We start from the raw sequence: 18,983 nt of genomic DNA, 5'->3' as shown, positions 1-18,983 counted from the left end.
GAGCTTAAGTATAGAGAGGGAGGGACATGCAAGCAGTACTGTGTGAGAAATGATAAAGGTAAATGTTGGTATTGAATGAGACTGGAGAAAGAATATTCAGATTGGGTATTGTTAAGAAAAGCTTTCCAGGATGCCATGTAGCTGCCTAAGGAGGCAGATACCCTGGAACCTTACTGGTAAACCACTAGCCTCATGGTAAAATACAAAATAATCAGAATGGGTTAATTTAAGATGTAAGAGCAAGTTAATAAGAAGCCTAAGCTTCTTATTAATTATAACCAAACAGTGTTATAATCAATGTAATTTCTGTGTGATTTTTTTTTTGGGGGTCTGGGCAGCTGGGAAATGAACGAGCAGTCTCTGCCTACAAATGGCACCCATACATTTGTGACTAACCTGCATGGCCAGCCACACACTTCAGGTGGGGTGCTTATATGCCCGCTTGAGGTTTGGAGGAAAGTAACTAAGAACATGCTTGCCCCTCAGCACCCCTGCCTGGACAAGCAGCTGGATTGGTCTGCTAAGTGTGCACAGGCAGGAAAGCATGGTGGATTCCCACTGCCATACACAGAGACATTTCCAGGCCACGCAGCACTCTGCATATCAGATTTAGCTTTTACTAAGACAAAAAGGGTTTATGTGCTGCATGGTGCTTCCCACAGTTAAGGTGGTGAGTATGTCACTCACTCGGCAATCCCAGAGCAGGCAGTAAATATACCTCTGCCATATTGAAAGGCCAAGAGAGGTGGAGCCAGCATCCAAGGCTGCCATAGCCACACTGCTTACTATTTTAAAGTGCTACTTGTCAGAAAAGGATTTCAGATACACAATAGTACAGATTCAGACATAAGAGACCTATAAATGAGACATAGTGTGTTTAAAAATGTACGTAGGTTTAGGAGAGAGAAGCAAAAGAGTATAGACAGTTATAAAAAAGTAAAATCTTTAAAGAGACAGTAAAAGTAATATAAAAGAGTACAGACAGTCATAGATTAAAGGAGTAAAAAAAAGCCATGTAAAGATGGAATATACACAGAGAGTATGGATTATGTATATTATTGTGTTTTCTCTGAAATTTTTGACTGTGAATGAGGTAAGCACAGAGAGACATTTTATTGTACAGGTGGCTAAGCTCAACCAACATATATATTTTAATGATATCTTGACTTCAAAATTTGGGCCTAAGGATATGTTGCTTTGGAAAAGAGGTTCTGCTTCAGTTTCCACAGAGGATGAGAACATGTGGTTTCCTTCCAGATTAATGTGATTTGATGGACCAAGACCCTTGAAAGGTCTCCATGAAACCCCAAAAATGCTTTGCCCAACAAAACCTAGGAAGCAGTTTGGAGAAAACTGCACCCAAATTCCCAAATATTATTTATACATGTTTGTTTTCATTTAAAGGGGATTTGATATAGAGATGAATACTTTGTATCCATATGGATCTTGGTCTATTGATACAGATTTAAGGTCAATTTTTTAATATGTATATTTCTGCTCTCGATTAAGGTATTGTATTTGTGCAACTCATTTAAAATATATAATTAACAAATACAGATAAATGGATAGCCATCTATAGTAATCAAACTTGTAGTCATGTTAGGTTTTCTAGATGTACAGAGATATATTTCAGATGGATAGGTATTCTTCAAACCTTTTAAAGACTAACAGAATATGGCATTTAAAATGTTTTAAGAACTGAGGATATTTCATGACAATGAGACATCTGCTCCTGGCAGCACCAATCTACTTCAAGAGGATGATGGGCATCAATGAGGTTCCTTATGGAGTCGGGTAGTCATTTGGGCAAGAAACTGCTCTTGCCTGGACTGCTTGATGGTATGCTGTGTGAACTGGGCATGCAGAACCCATGGAAAAATGACTTCTGAAGTTACCTAAAGAAGGTGAGACAGTCCTTCAGGGTTCCTGCTTCATGAAAGAGTCTGTCAGACATTCTGCAGGACACAGAGGAAAGTAACTGACAAACTGCCAATATAGGTGGAACTGTCTTTGAAATTTTCTGCTTCATGGATAAGTCTGCCAGATACTATGGGCCTGTAGGCTGTAGAGGATGCCCCAATGTTACAGAAGAACTTTGGGAGACTTTCCAGGCAGCAAGATGTCTCTGTCAATTCTAGAGTTTTAAAAGTTGCTTACAGTGCACTTCCTGTTTACTTAGGTAGTATTATATCCTTCTTGAGTCTTTGATGGAGTTGAAGAAAGATAGTTATAATTAAAAAAGATAGATTAAATATAAAACTTTAGACTCACAAAGATAGGATAAATGATATTTTCCTTAATTTGCCAAATGTAAATGGACTAAATATTGTAATTATAATTCTTGCTTGATAACTGTTTTCTTGTATGTAATCTTGCTGTATTAAAGTTAAAATATTCCTTTTTTATTTAGACAGAAAAGGGGAAGTAATGTAGCATTCCTCTTTGTATACTGTGAATATATTTTATTACCATTGGTTAATAAAGAAGCTACTTTGAACCTATGGCAGTACAGAATAGAAGAAGGCTGGAATTCCAAGCAGAGATAGAGGAGAAAAGAAGGTAGAGTCAGGAGATGAAAAAGCCTTCAACAAAGTACAACATTCCTTCATGATAAAGGTCTTGGAGAGAACAGGGCTACCTAAACATAATAAAGGCAAAACAGATTCAATGCAATGCCCAGCAAAATTCTTCACAGACCTCGAAAGAATAATACTCAACTTCATATGGAAAAGTAAAATACTCAGGGTAGCTAAAACAGTCCTGTACAATAAAGGAACTTCTGGAGGCATCACAATCCCTGACTTTAAACTCTATTACAGAGCTACAGTACTGAAAGCAGCCTGGTATTGGCATAAAACAGATAGGAGGACCAATGGAACCGAATTGATGACCTGGATATCAAACCACACACCTATGAACCCCTGATTTTTGACAAAGCAGCAAAAAATATAAATTGGAAAAAAGAAAGCATATTCAACAAATGATGCTGGCATAACTGGATATCAACATGTAGAAGAATGAAAATAGATCCATATCTATTGTCATGCATAAAACTCAAGTTCAAATGGATCAAAGACCTCAACATAAACCCAATAACACTGAACCTCATAGAAAAGAAAGTGGGAAGTACACTTGAACACATTGGCACAGGAGACCACTTCCTAAATATAACCCCAGTAGCACAGACACCAAGAGAAATAGTTAATAAATGGGACCTCCTGAAACTGAAATGCTTCTGTAAAGCAAATGACAACAAGACAAAATTACAGCCTACAGAATGGGAAAAGATCTTCACCACCCCCATATTGAATAGAGGGCTGATCTCAAAAATATATAAAGACTCAAGAAATTGGTCATCAAAAGAACAAATAATCCTATTTAAAAAATGGAGTACAGACCTAAACAGAGAACTCTCAATAGAGGAATCTAAAATGGCTAAAAGACACTTAAGGAAATGCTCAACATTCTTAGTTATCAGAGAAATGCAAATCAAAACTACTCTGAGATTCCATCTTATACCTGTAAGAATGGTCAAGATCAAAAACACTGATGACAGCTTATGCTGGGGAGGATGTGGGGTAAAGGAACATCCTCCATTGCTGGTGGGAGTGCAAACTGGTAAAGTCACTTGGATATCAGTATGGTGATTTCTCAGAAAATTAGGAAACAACCTACTTCAAGACCCAGCAGTAGCACTTTTGGGTTTATACCCAAAGGATGTTCAGTCGTACCATAAGGACATGTGCTCAACTATGTTCATAGCAGCATTGTTTGTCATAGCCAGAACATGGAAACAACCTAAATGCCCTTGAACCAAAGAATGGATAAGAAAAACATGGTATAGTTCCAGAATGAACTACTACACAGAAGAAAAAAATAATGACATCTTGAAATTTGCAGGCAAATGGATGGATCATATTCAGTGATATAACTCAGACACAGAAAGACAAATATTGTATGTATTCACTCATAAGTGACTTTTAGAAATAAAGCAAAGAAAAACCAGCCTACAATTCACAATCCCAGAGAACCTAGACAAAAAAGAGGACTGTAAGAGAGACATACATGGATTTAATCTACATGGGAAGTAGAAAAAGACAAGATCTCCTGCGTAAATTGGGAGCATGGGAATCATGGGAGAGGGTTGAAGGGGAGGGGAGAGAAAGGGAGGGAAGCGGAAAAAATATATAGCTTAATAAAAACAATTAGAAAAAGAAGAGAAAAGAAAATCAATTACTTGATTCTTTGTTTATATGCTTTATGTCAAAGCATTGCATGATAGAGTAAAAAATAATGAACTAAATTCTGAGAGAATAAATTAAGTACTTAATGAAATAAAAAAGCTTTACAAAGAAAGTAATATCTCACCTGAAATCTGCAGCTAACATTATGGTTTTATCTTGGTATTGTATGTTCTAATGTGTTTGATATATGTATAATGACACATAATCTATGAATATAGTATTATTAGGTTTTAATGTTCTCCAAATCTCCTTTTCACTTGTTCACATCTTCCTCCTGTCAGACCCTAGTATAAATTGAGTCTTAAAGGCTAAGTAGGAGAAGAGTTAAAAGTATAATTATCAGACATGGTGAGTTTTTTACAAGTTGAAATTTCAGAATGGCTTGAGGTTAGAGAAATAAGAGTTCAAAGGGGCAGAGAGGAGGCCAGGGGGCTCAGAGAGCTTGTGTCATGAAGGCTTTGAATAAGAAGGTGTTTCTACTTTATCTTGAAGACAACAAGGAGCCTTCAAGGATTTTGTGCAGAGAAATGAAACAATCAGATGTCACTGGTAATAGTAATATATGCAATTTGCCCTTTTAAGAAATCTTGATTATAGGGCATTGCACACAAATGTTTGGTGTAGAGAATTAGTATGAGGTAGAAAACAAGTGTATTTTTATCAACCATTTCAGGAACCTCACTAGTGCCCACTTCATAGTTAAAACCCTGTCCTTCCTAAAAGTTACTACTATTTTGACTTTTTATATTGACTGATTTTCTTTATATATGATTACCCAAGTGTGTATCTATAATCATTAGCATTTACTTCAGCCTGTTTATTATTCTTTTTAATTCATTATATAATAATAAAAATATTTTTGAAGTGGAGTTTCGCTAGACAGCTCAGACTGTCCTGAAACTTGAGACCCCCCTCCCCAGTCTTCTGAGTGTTGGTGTTGCAAGTGTATGCTGTCATCCCAGCCTTCTATAATCCTTTTTCAGTTCAAGAGTTTCTCTTTCACCTCTTAATTTTTTTCCTTGAAGTTTGCTTGTTTAGGATATCAGGCTATTTTTGATATGATTTTGTTTGACAGAAAGCTTTCCTACATTGTAGATTTTGCTCAGTGTGTTCCAACCTATTCTGCTGTTCCTGTGTTTCTTGTAAATTGGTCACTGGGACTGGAAGGTTGATCATATTTAAGTATGTTGTATTTTATAATTGAATTATATCATAATTTTTAAAATCCTGTACGTCTTGGTGGACATTTGGTTTGTTCCTACATTTTTGTTACCAAACACAATGTAATTAAGAGAAATGTAATGCAAATATATTTTTGTTAGAATATGCACTAGGCCTTTGTTCTATTATATATTCTTCATGTGTGCATGTATGGGAAATAGAGATTGACATCAGATGTCTTTCTCAGTTGATGACCACCTTATTTTTTAATATGTATTTTACTAGTTCTTTGGGAATCTCATACAGTATATTTTGATCATATTCTCTCTCATTCTCTGAAGTCTCCCCTGATCTGCTCTCTTTCCATCCACTCAACTTTTTGTTCTTTTCTTTTTCCATCTTATTTTTTTGAGACAAAATTTCTCATTTTCACTGGAGCTCATTAATTTGGCTAGATTGACTGACTAGAAAGATTCAGAGACCTCCTACCTCTGATCTCTGCCTCTCTGTTGCCGGTGTTACAGGTGTACCCCACTAACTTAGCTTAAAAAAAAGATAACCAAACCTTTTTTGGGGTGTCTGATGTGTGCATGTTTGTATATGTGAATATGGGCTTTTGTAAGTCATAGGCACAAATAGAGGTCAGATGACAGCACTGGATATTTGTCCTTGCCTTCCACCTTGCTTTGAGACAGTTTCTTGTTATATTACCACTGCATATGCCAGGCTAGCTGGCCTGTGAGTTTCCTAGAATTCTCCTTTCTCGGTTTTCAATCTCATTGTAAAAGTGCTGGGATTTTGATTGCAGATGTCTGTTACTGCACCTGACTTTGCATGGGTTCTGATGTTCCAAATGCAGGTCCTCATATTTTCATGGCCAGTACTTTATTCAATGAGCCATCACCCCAACCTCCAAATTTTTTTAAAGTAAGTTGTGTGGGATCAAATTTATGTCTTCAAGCTTGCATTGCAAGCACATTATCAGCTGTGTCATCACCCCAAGTCCTCCTATTCTGTATTTTTGTACCTTTTTTAAAATTGCTCATAGTTAGTATGCATGATTATTTGATTGATTTCTTTTCTAGGTCATAATTTTCATGAGTAGGGAAATGTTTATGTATCTAGAGTAACTATACTTAGTAAATTCATTGAATATGTGCATTGTTATACATAGAATTAATTTTGTTAGGTACTATGAATTATACTTGAATTTTTAAAAAAATCTTTATATTCCTGTTGATTTTTCATAGCTAACCGCACTGACTCTTCTACCTGGCTGAACTCTTCCTTCTCAGTTCTTTCCTTCTATCTACATTTTGTTTTGTATCGGTTTTATTTTTATCTTGTGGACCTTTAGACTGAATTTAGGCCCTAAAGTTGCTAAACAGTCTCTACTACAGAGCCACACTCCTGTCCCTTAAACACATTTTTCAGTTTTTGAGACAGTGTCTCACTCTGTAGATTGACCTTGATCACCCAGAAATCTTCTTGCCTTAGCCTGCCCAATGCCAGATTTCAGGTGTGAGCCACCATGCCTTGTTTATGCACATTTTGAGGTATGTACATTCTAGGTTCTGTTCTAGGTGCTTGGGATATATCAGGGAGCAAAACAACACACAAACATCTTGAGTAGCAGGAGTATAGGCAATGACCACAATGATTAAGGAAGTCATACAACATGTTAGATAGCAGACTAGTGAAAAAATAGATGGGGAAAAGCATCATGGGTAATGTTAGAATTGGAGATGAATGGTGCCATTAAATAACATGACGAGAATATAGATCATATTGAACAGATGACATCTGAACAAAGACTTTAAAAGAAGTAAGAGAATTTTATGTTAGGATTAGAACCTTGGTATTTAGAAAAAAAGGGGAAGTGTGAATTTCGATCCTTTTAGCCAATGGTTTTTGGGGATTATGACCCCTTGGACGTGGTCTTGTCTGTGGACATGACAGTTTATAAGCTGAGGGAGAGGGTCTCATGCTCTCTTGCTCCTGAGCTCTTTTGGGTGGTCAGAATGGAGCAGTGGCTTGCTCTTCATTTCTGGACAGAACGACTGGACAAAGGCATCTGGATCATTGGTGGTGTCTAAACCATTCTGTATTTTATACCTAAATAAATTCTTGAGAATCTTTAACAGTCTCTCATGGCTTCTTGTAACACTCTTTTATATATATATATATATATATATATGATTTGTTTTCTGTTCATTGGCGTTCTGCCTGCATGAAGATGTTAGATCCCCTGGAACTGGAGTTACAGATAGTTGTGAACCACAGTGTAGGTGCTGGGAATTGAACCAAGGTCCTCTGAAAGAGCAGCCAGTGCTTGTAACCCCTGAGCCATTTCTCTAGCCTAGCTAACTTAGTTTTTCATTAGTGTTTTCTTTTGGTTCATTAATATAATGAATACATTAATCAATTTCTATTGAAAATCACCATCACCTTCTTGTTATACACCCTGATTTATTGTGGTCAATAGCTTTTTTGCATATTTAATGCTAGTGTTGATTTGCTTATATTTCACTTTTGAATTCTTCATATCTATATTTACAAGTAAGGTTGGCCAGTATTTTGTTTTCTTTTAGTTACTCTCCTATGCTAGGTTTGAAGCATTTTTCTTAATGATAGGTTCTTTTCTATTGTTTTACAAAGAAAAAAATTCTGTGGTACTTGTTTAACCTACTGTCTAGCAAAAGGAAAAGGAATAATTTCTACTGCTTGATTTTATGTCCTTTCTGAGCTAGCTGATAATTACTACAATTTAGTAATTTAGAAGTGAGTCCTGTCATTGCATGGGCAATGTCTATTCACTTGGAGTCTGGATCTCAAGTATATTGGCATCGCAGAGTCACAGAATAAAATAAAAAAAATCAACTAGCATTGGACTGTTAATTGGTGATGTAACAGTTGCCTGGGGGATGTTCTGTTTGGTAATTATAGACCTTATTTTTTAATGTGACTATTTCTAATTTTTTTACATTGCCACTAGAAACAAGATAAAAATTACAGACCCAGAGAGATGACTCAGTCCATAAAGGCATGTGCCTCAAAGCCTGCCAAACTGAGTTCGGTCTCTGGGATCCATATGGTAGGAGGAGAGAAGTGAGTCTTGCAAGTTGTTCTTTGACCTCCACACATACCCTGTGGTATGAGTGTATCCACACAATACATGCATGCACCTAAAATAAATAACATAAAACTGATAAGAAATTTAAAAGATAAAATATACAAAATTAGAGGAATGTATGTTGATGTAGCCCACATAGCCCAACCAGCCAGCCTGGGCATAAATGCCAAAGATTTACCTTTAAAAAAGTATCTGTATTGAATTAGGTTCTAGAGTGGCTAGAACTTCTTATATTACATGGGGGGGGGGGTAGAGAGAGGGACAGAGAGGCAGAGAGAGACACCCAGACAAAGTACACATGTGGAGGTGGGAGGACAGCTCCTGGGAGTTGGTTCACTCCACCGTGTGGGATAAAGCTCAGTCTTCAGCCTTGATGAAAAACTCCCTTACCTGAGCTTCTGAGTCATTTATTGGCTCAGTGGCTATAATTTTTTTAACTTATTGTGTAATCACAGTGTAGAAGACTTCAGCATAGTAGCATAGTGTGGATCTAGCCACCTTCTTCCCTTCATTAGCGCAGGAGCACTGTGCTTTGATGTGAGAGACTAAGTTTTTTTTTCATGGAAGAAATTTTGTTGCTTATTTCCCAATGTAATTAAAAAATTATTGGCACAAGAATCATCAAAGTGTTCATTAAAGGAAGGTCCATGGCAATAACAACAAATACACATTCCCAAACCTTTCTTAGCCCTTTGACTCAGAATCTTTGAGAACAGGATCTAGAAATCAGTATTTTTTTTAAAAAAATTATTTTTCTGAACCAGGTGGTAGTGGTGCACACCTTTAATCCCAGTACTTGGGAGGCAGAGGCAGAGGTAGATGGGTTTCTGAGTTCATGGCAAGTTCCAGGACATCAGGGACTACACAAGAAATACTATCTCAGAAAAACCAAAAAATAAAATATATTTATCTTTAATTTTGAGTTTGCATGTGTGTCTGTGCGTAGGTTTGTGCATGTGTGAGTGTGGTTGCTCATGGAGCCCAGAAGAGGGTGTCAGATCTCTTGTGAACTACCCCCTGTTCATGTTGGGAACTAAACTCAGGATCTCTTTAAAAATAATAACATGCCCTTAGTTGCTGAACTATCTCTTCAGCCCCCAAATCTGTATTTTAGCAAGAACTGTGACTAATTCTTATGAAAAACCAATGTTCTTGAGATTAAAAAGAATCTACTTTATCTGATTTGTCCTTCAGCATAGGATTTCTATGCCCAACATGGGAGAAGCCCAAAGACATAGCCTGCAGACTTAGCTTTGAGTCATGCTTGGTTATGTATGCTGTAATCTCAGCATTTGGGAGAGTGATCCAGGCCAATTAAGGGTTTAAGGTCATCCTACAGTACACAATGAGTTTGAGGCCAGCCTGGGTTATCTGAGACTCCAGCGCAAAACAAACAAGTAGATAGACACTTTTCTCTGATGTACTGGGAATTTGCAACAGGTAGGGTATACATAGGATAAGTTAGATCAACAACGAAATAATACAATTTTAAGACAAGCATTAAAAAAAGCAAGTATACTGAGACAGAACTTATATATGAAAGATGAACTTCTTTTAATAATATAGTTTGATTAATTTAGGGGGCTACAGCTTTACTCAGTGGTTGAACACTTGCCTGGAATGCTTGATGTCCCAAATGTAATTTGTTGCTAGATTGTTTTGTTAAAAGCTACAATAGTGAATTTCTCTATTAGAAAATAGGAGACGACTTAGCAGTACCTTATCCCTTCCTATGCCTCCATATCACTGTCAGTAAGGCCAGTGTCTTTTAATTTTTGTTAATATAATAAGTATATTGTCCTACTGTAGAAAAAAAACCACAATTTGATTAGTTTAGTTTTGACTTATACTATAGTGACATACCATCTATAGATTAAAATTGGCTTCCTAGAATTTTAGTTTGTTTTGTTTTTTAACTTCTCCCATACAGTACATCCTACCAAAGTTTCCCCTACTTCCACTCCTCCTAGTTCCTTCCTACTTCCCCTCTTCCCTAGATCCACTCTCCTTATTTTTCCCTCCAGAAAAGAGCAGGCCCTCAAGAGATGACAGTCAGGCCAAAACAAGGTACAAGAAGACAAGGCTAAGCCCTGTTGTAAGGGAGCTGCGGGTTGCATTCTGCCACCCAGCTCCTGCCACCGGCTAGCTTTAACCGAAATAACAACACACAAACTGTATTCTTTTAAACACTGCTTGGCCCATTAGTTCCAGCCTCTTATTGGCTAGCTCTTACATATTGATCTAACCCATTTCTAATATTCTGTGTAGCACCACTAGGTGCGCTTACCGGGAAAGATTCAGCATGTCTGGCCTGGCGGCTTGCTTCATCGAGTCTGGCCCAGAGAGGGGAAGCATAGCGTCTGAGCTCACTTCCTCTTCCTCCCAGCATTCTGTTCTGTTTACTCTGCCTACCTAATTTTCTACCTATCAGGGCCAAGAAGTTTCTTTATTTTTTAACCAATGACCTTCCTCCATCAAAGCCCTCATATTGACATTGGACAAGGCAATCCAATAGGAAAAGAGTCACAAGAGCAGGCAAACGAGTCAGAGATACACTGACCCCCATTGTTAGGAATCTCACAATAACACCAAGATAACAGCCATAGCACATATGCAGAGGACCTGGTACAGACCCATGCAGGCCCCCTGCTTGCCTCTTTGGTCTCTGTGAGCCCATGTGAGCCCTGCTTAGTTGTTTCAGTGGCCCATGATCTGGTGTCCTCCATCTCATCTGACTCCTACAGTCTCCTCCCCCTTGTGTGGGGCTCCCCCATTTCCAAGGAAGGAACCCGATGGAGACCTCCAATTTAGACTCTCTCCATAATGTCTGGTTGTGAGTCTCTGCAACTACTTCTCTCTGCTGCTGGAGGAAATCTCTCTGACGATGGCTGGACAAGGCACCAGTCTATGAGTGTAGCAGAATATCATTAGGAATAATTTCTTTAATTTTTAAAAAATTTTAGTTAAAGTTTTATTTAAAGATTTATTTTTTATTTTGTGTATATATGTTTTGCCTATTTATACCACAGTTTGCTTATTCATTCACCTATTGATAGATATTCAAGTGTGTCCAGTTATGAATAGTACTTTTGTATGATATTTTGTTTGTGTTTTGACAAATAAAGCTTGCCTGGATATCAGAGAAACAGAGCAGCCAGACACTAGAGACTTCTTATACCTCTATGAAATCTTAGACTAAATGAGCAAGATCCTGCCTCCATCTGCCTTATGTTCCTGTCTCCACCTCCCTAGTGCTAGGATTAAAGGTGTGAGCCTCCCATGTGCTGGGAGATCAAAGGCATAAGATCCCAAGTGCTGGAATCAAAGGTGTGAGCCACTACTGCCCAGCTCTGTTTCTCTTTTAGGCTGTTTCAATCTCCTGTTGCCCAGGGTGGCCTTGAACTCCTGATCTTCCTGATTTCTACTCCCAAGTGCTGGGATTAAAGGTGTTTGCCTCCATGGCCTGGCCTCTATGGTTAACTAGTGGCTAGCTCTGCCCTCTGATCTCCAGACAAGCTTCATTTGTCAGAACACAAATAAAATATCAAACAACATAGTACTGTCATTTTCACAGTCATACACACACACACACACACACACACACACACACACACACACATTTTGTTAAAAACCTAGAAGTAGAATGGCTGAGTCACATGGGTGGTAGATAAAGGTGTATATATAACTTGTAAAGGAATTGTCAGTTATTATTTTGATAATAGAGACATTGGACTAGAGTTAATGAGCACTGTGTAAGAATTAACTGGAGTTTTAGGGTACTGATTATTGGAAGGAGTATTAGGGAACACCTATTATTACCCGTGGTAGCTACATAATGCTGTTTCAATATTTATACAACCTGGAAGAGTAAGTATCACTAACCATTACTTGTAATGAATAAGGAAACAAATAGAGAGACAGTACCAATCTGAAATGTCATACCTAGTAAGTGATAGCACTGAACCCAGGTTTGTCTGGTTGCAAAACTAGAATACTATGATTTATGCAATGAGCAGAAGTATGCTTCAGTTTCAGAAGACAAAAGTAAGAGGAAATCAGGCTGCTGTTGGCTCCACCTCCTGAGTGTGGCAACTGTAAGAACTGAGATACCCATCTTGAGGAGCTAAAGCATGAGAGACTGATCACCACTGAGATTTGATGTTTATTTGACTTGAAGGCCATAGAGAGAAATACTGAATAACCTGTAATAACTTATTAAAAGGACAATATGTGGCTAGAAGTGAGACTAATTTTTTTTCTAAATCTAATTGTATGCTAAGTAGATTGAATGGGACATGAATGGGACAGCAATTAGAAGCCTGGAGGTCTTGCAAAAAGTCTGTAGTAAGCCTTTCTTTCTTTATTTCTTTCTCTCTCTCTCTCTCTCTCTCTTTCTTTCTTTCTTTCTTTCAAAAAACCAAGCTATCTTTTCATTATACATACCAATCCAAGTTCCCACTCCCTTCCCTCCTCCTATCCCATTCTCCTTCCCTCCCCCCCCATACACTCCTCAGAGTGGGTAAGGCACATTGCTTTGGGGAATGTCCAAGGCCCTCCCTACTATATATAGGCTGAGCAAGGTATCCATCCAAAGAGAATAGGTTTCAAAAAGCCAGTATAAGCAGTAGGAATAAATCCTGGTGCCACTGCCAGTGGCCCCACAGTCTGCCCCAGTTATACAACTGTCACCCACATTCAAAGGGTTTGGTTTGGTCCTTTGCTTGTTCCTTCCCAATCAAGCTGGAGTTTGTGAGCTACCATCAGCTCAGGTATACTGTTTCAGTGAGTGTACCCATCAATGTCTTGACCTCTTTGCTCATATTCTCATTCCTCCCACATTTTGGCTAGAGAAATGTTATGTGTTATAACTATGCTTTCAGGAATCATTACTTTAGTTCAAGACATGTTTAGTTCTGTTTTGAGTGTGAAAGTAGCAAAAATGGTGAGTTTTCCAGTCTTCCAGAGAGTGCTAGTTAGCTATCTAGATTCTTTTAACAGGTGCACCTGAGCTAGGAGGGGTTGACTAGTCCTCTTCTAAACATGTGAGCCAACGAGGTTTGGGCTCTTTAGAAGTGGAAACATTAGTATGCTCATTAAAGTAGACATTTTTTTAAAAAGAGTTTCTTTATTCATTAATGGTAATCACAGCATATAGAGGGAAATCACATCACATTAGTGTTTTGCCTATATGTATGTCTGTCTGTGTGAGGGTGTCAGATCTTGGAGTTACAGACAGTTATGAGTTGTCTTGTGGGTGCTCGGACTTGAACTTAGGTCCTCTGAAAGAACAGTCAGTGCTCTTAACCACTGAGCCATCTCTCGAGCACTAAAGTAGACATCTTTAGCTCACTTGGCATGTGTAAATGTTCAGTTTGAGAATGATACTGGTTTAAGCTCTTAGGATACTATTTACCAATTCTTTTCTGTAGTACATGTGCTTATTATCCTTTTGTTGCTTGTTTCCTCTTTGGCATCCTATGATAGGTAATACCTTTTCTTCTCTGTTCACATCTGGCATCTTAATTAATTATTGGTTTTTCAAGAAGTGTTTCTCTGTAGCTTTGGAACCTGTCCTGGAATTAGCTCTTGTAGATCAGACTGGCCTTGAACTCACAGAGATCCACCTGCCTCTGCCTCCCCGAATGCTGAGATTAAAGGCATGTGCCACCACTGCCCAGCTTGTTCTTTTTTATCCTTCTCTCATGTATTGTAGCTTTCATTCATTGAAATTCCTCATTGAAGTTGCTGTTAACATCTTTATTTCTAAATCTACCAGGCCTTATCAGTTTTAATTGTTCTGCTGACCACCTGTGTCCTGTCTACATCTTTGCAGAGTCTTGTAAACTCTTCTGCTTTTTAAAAAAGACTTGTTTATTAATGTGTAATTTATATATAATAAAATTTGCCTTTTAGTATATAGTTCGAAATTTTAGAGTATCATATTTTGTAGCCTCCCCCATAGTTGATGAGATACACAGCTGTATAAATGGAATCACATTTTTGAGTCTGTCTTCTTTAACTTACAATGTGTTTGAGATACACCTGCATGTGGCAGTGGTTCATCCCTTGTTATTCCTGATCAGATACCCTTTGAATGTGCCAATTTGTTTACCGATTTGTCAATTGAAGGACATTTCTATTTCCAGTTTTTGTGACTCTAAAAACTGAAATCAACAACTCTAAATATTCCTGTACAGGTTTTTGTGTGAGCATGTTTTTGTTTCTTTTGGGTAAAAATCAAGTAGGGATATAACTGGATTGTATGATGTGTGCATAACCTTAAAAGAAATGCCAAGAACATTCTCTAGAATGTTCTGTACTTTGCATTCTTGCTAGAAATGTACAAGAGTCTCAGTGTCTCCATGACCTTACAGACACTGTACTGTCAGTCATTGAAGTTGGCCTCACCCTCCTCTTCTTGTTGAAAAGGTGAGTGTTGTCATTCTTCTCTTTGTAACCCTTCCTCATGTATTGTCTCTATGGTTTCTTGATGACACAGTCTTGCTTCACAGCCCAGGCTGTCCTTGAATTTGGTATCTTCCTCCTTCAGCTTTCTCGGTGCTGAAATTATAGGCGTGTACCAGCATGACTGGCAGTTAATTTGCTCATTTGTTCTTTGTGGTTTTTTCTTTTTGAAAGTTGAGCACCTGCTAATAAAGTGCCCTTCTTTGAGCAATAGCCACAGCTTTTTTTGGTCTTAATTTGCAATATTCCCCAGTGTTCTTATATATCTACATTTTTGTTTTTATTTATCCATTTACAAGTATTTGCTAGAACTTCTGCTTTAGAAATAATAATAATATTATTGTGTGTGAGAGAGAAAGATTTGGCTGTGTGCTTGCCATGGTATGCATATGGATAGTTTTTCAGGAGTTGATTCTCTCCTCCCATCTTTAAGGCAGGGTATCTCTTATGCTGCACACACCAACTTCAAGCTGATTCTTCTGTCTCCACATTTCATTTTACCATAGGAGTACTGAGATTACAGATACCAGCCAGCACATCTGACTTTTAGGTGGCTTTCAGGGTTCAAAATGAAGTCTTCAGGCTTGTAAAACAAGTGTTTAGACCCACTGAAACATCTTATCTAAACTTCTACTTTCCATTAAATATTATTTAGACACAATACAACAAAAGAACAAGACAGAAAAAGGCATTTTTTTAATTGAAACTTATATTAACTTTGGGGTATCTGATGGATACTATATTTACATCTACTTTATCTTTTATCATAACTAAGGAAAACTATAACTATCTATATATTCTGAAAACTTCAAAATGTCTGCTTTTCCTCTCTTTTCTGAGTACTGTATTCAGATACCCAGTTGTGTGTTAACAGAACTCATTTAATATATTCATTAGAGAGCCTGAGGTGTGGTTGTGTCCTGTGCTCCCCTCAACCCCAGGTTTAGGATGGTGCCAGTAGAGGGGTTCAGATTTTCACATTCAATTTCTTTATGTAATAGATACATGTTTAATTAGGTAGAAGATGCTATGTTCTGTTGTGGAGTGCTCAAGGAAAGAAGCAGTGTCTGCAGGGAGAGTTGCCTTTGGGCTCAGAGTTAGAGAAACAGTCTTGTCACTTGCCTGGAGCCATATATGCTAAGATTCTATGTATATTTTCCCCCTATTTCTTGAAAAAAATTACCCTCTAGCAGTTGCTATTGGCAACAGAACTATAGCCTGGGAGAATTTTCTTTTTGTCTGCTACCCATGACTAGACAATTAACCCAATTATAAAAAAAATTAAATGGCACACTAAACCAATGTACCATCCCTGAGGAAGTATTAAGTGGAGACATATATGGTAGGAAGAAGGTGAGTGCCCAGGAAGAAAGGGGTTATCAACTAAACAGTCTGCAACTTATTAGTAGTCAGGTGAATGCAACCAGCTGGGCTTGCCATCAACTGATGCCCCCAGAATTTTGGGCCTTATTGTGAAATTTCAAGACAGCCACACTCTCAAAATTCCGAGGGTCTTCTGGACCAGACATTGAATATTCTTCATGGACCTTAGGACTGTCAGAGAGCACAAGTCAAGGAGTTGTTTCCTTTCCGCCACCTGTTATTAGGAATCTATAAAGACAAGCAACAACCGGGCAACCTGACAACCCAACAAATGATAGCTGCTGACCACAGTCACGGGACTAAGCACTTGGTGTGCATTTTCTCACCTAAGTCTTAGAGTGACACAGAGGGAACAACTCATGTTGTTATCCTCATGTTACAGATGAGGACACATCTGCAATGATGTTATCAAGATTATATTCTTAATAGGTAATAGAGCAGGAGAATTGAGCTTTGACTTTAAAGCTTATGTTCCTAATTAGGAAGCTAAATTATTTCCATTTTTCTAGGAATAACTGCTGCTCTTTATCCAATTTTTTTGTTCCAAATTCAGTTTGGATATAGGAAAGAATTTAAATTTAACTAATTTTTGACTTTACTTTGAAAAGTAGATAGAAAATGCTTTTATTTTTCTTCAAGTGTGTATTTTAATAGTCTTAATTAAAATGTTATATATAATTCAAGAAAAAAGTAGCTTCCTCTAAGGAGCCAATATGCTAGGGTATTTTTATTACATATTGGAAAATTAGAGGCTAAATTTTTAAGATAGACATTGTTCTTCCCCATTTTCAAATGGATGATCACTCCTTTGAATGTGTTATGAGAGCTGAGCTTCTCATGGATATACTGTGGCAGGCCCAAGCTTAGAGGACATGTGGACAAGGAAGTACTTTTTTGAGACAGGTGATCAAGGTTTTATTTTGACTAAGCGAAGACATATTAGCTCCTAAATGATGATATTCTGAGAGACCTGGAAGGAAGTTTGAATAGTACCAAATCAGCAAACTGTGAAGAGCAAGAATATTGTGTAGGTTTGCCTCATGCTTTTTAGAAGGTATTATAATTTATAATGTAAAGCTCTTGCCCCACAAATATAGCAGGCAGGAGTACAATAAAGCATATAAGAATTGGTGGGGGGAGGAATGGTCTTTTAATTACTGCTAAAATGATATCTGTCATACTTCTTTTGCTTCTTTGTGGTTTCCTTAGGTCACTGGACCTATTTGGGCTGGGGAGAGCATCAGAGTACGTAAGCATTTCAATTCCTTATCATTTTCTAGACTTTTTTTGTGTGTGTATAACTGTGTGCAGGTGGGTGTGGCATACAAATGTGCGTGTCACAGTGGGAATGTGGAAGTTAAAGCACAACTTGTAGGAGTTGGTTTTCTTCGACCACGTGCACCTTGAGGATTGAACTCAGGTCTGTAGGTACCTTTACCTGCTGAGCCATCTTGCCAGCCAGTTTTTTCTTGATTTTTCCCCTTTAATGTTTTTTTTTCCCCTGTCAGCTATGAAGCTGAAGCTGGATATTCATGCATACTAGTATATGTAATTCAGTTCTCTTTTCCATCCTTATTTAAATGGTGGCAAGAGTGGGATAGGGAGACAAGGAAAAGGAGAAGGTAAGTAAGGAGATTGATTTTGAGTGAGGTTTAAACACCAAAGTTGCAGTTAGAATCCTCATGAACTACTGAACTTTATTCCCTAGACACAAATGGTGCCACCAGCCTTTGGTGTTGGCATTTTTGGTCTCCTGACTGACATAGAAGGACTATGACCAGAAAAAGGTTTATTCTGAACTGAACTAGAGACAGAGCTATTGTTGTGAATCTCAGTGTAGTCATGTCATGATAAAGCTGGGAAGATCTAGAGAATAGACTGATGTTTCTGGTTTATTAGTCTAGGTTTGTGTCATTTCAGGAAATGAGAAACAGAGGCTATGGTTTAACTTTTCCTTTAAGCAGCCCACAGAGACCAGAATCTACCTTTGTTCTGAGCTTGGAGAGCATGGCACTCAGTTCTTTTCAGCAGAATGGCTCAGTTTTAGACTGATTTTGTCCATGAGCAGGGCAAGAATCAGTCTCAGTGATTAGGTATCCAGCAGATGCATGGCCAGACTTAAATCATCATTGTCATTGGAGTGTCTAAAGTACTTCTGTGGACTGAGTGCTGGAGTGGATTTCTACTGCTAGAGAACTGCTCAAAATGCCTGAGAAAGATGAGAAATGTTAAGTTTCTCAAGTGAAAAAAAAAGCAAACCATGAAGAATATGTGTCAGTACTCTTGTTTCTTCTCTGACCAGTAAACTTCTAGTGGTATTCAGGACTTAGAGACAGTGACCAATTCCAAGACTACTTCAAACCAGAGAGCCACATTCAGTATTTCATTCTGTTTTCTGTATGGTTGGAGAACTATCTTTGCTGCAGATTAAATTACTTACCTAGGCTACATTTATTTTATTTTTACCCCCAACAAAATGGAAATCTATTTCACAATTGGCAGCAACTGCCTTAAAAAATACAGTTGATATGCAAATGCTTTTCTTTTTTATATAAATAACATTTTTCACTTTTTACATTTATTTTCTATTATTGCTT

The 18,983-nt window shown here is 37.8% G+C and overlaps 1 protein-coding gene across 6 annotated transcripts in view; it reads left to right on the top strand.

Moving 5' to 3' along the window:
* The window catches only part of Unc13b (unc-13 homolog B), a 210,966-nt gene that overhangs the window by 93,058 nt on the left and 98,925 nt on the right, over positions 1-18,983 (top strand). For 3 of the 6 annotated variants that reach the window (XM_041667764.1, XM_041667763.1, XM_041667767.1), the window contains exon 8: positions 17,596-17,631. The exons of the other annotated variants lie outside the window; for them this stretch is intronic. In XM_041667764.1, the coding sequence (XP_041523698.1) occupies positions 17,596-17,631 (36 nt within the window). The remainder of the gene's footprint in view (positions 1-17,595; positions 17,632-18,983) is intronic. 6 annotated transcript variants of the gene reach the window in all.

This window comes from Microtus oregoni, unplaced genomic scaffold (assembly GCF_018167655.1).
Source record: "Microtus oregoni isolate MIOR12 unplaced genomic scaffold, Mior012 000017F_ref0000208, whole genome shotgun sequence".
NCBI lineage: Eukaryota > Metazoa > Chordata > Mammalia > Rodentia > Cricetidae > Microtus > Microtus oregoni.
This window is presented reverse-complemented; position numbering and strand designations above follow the sequence as displayed.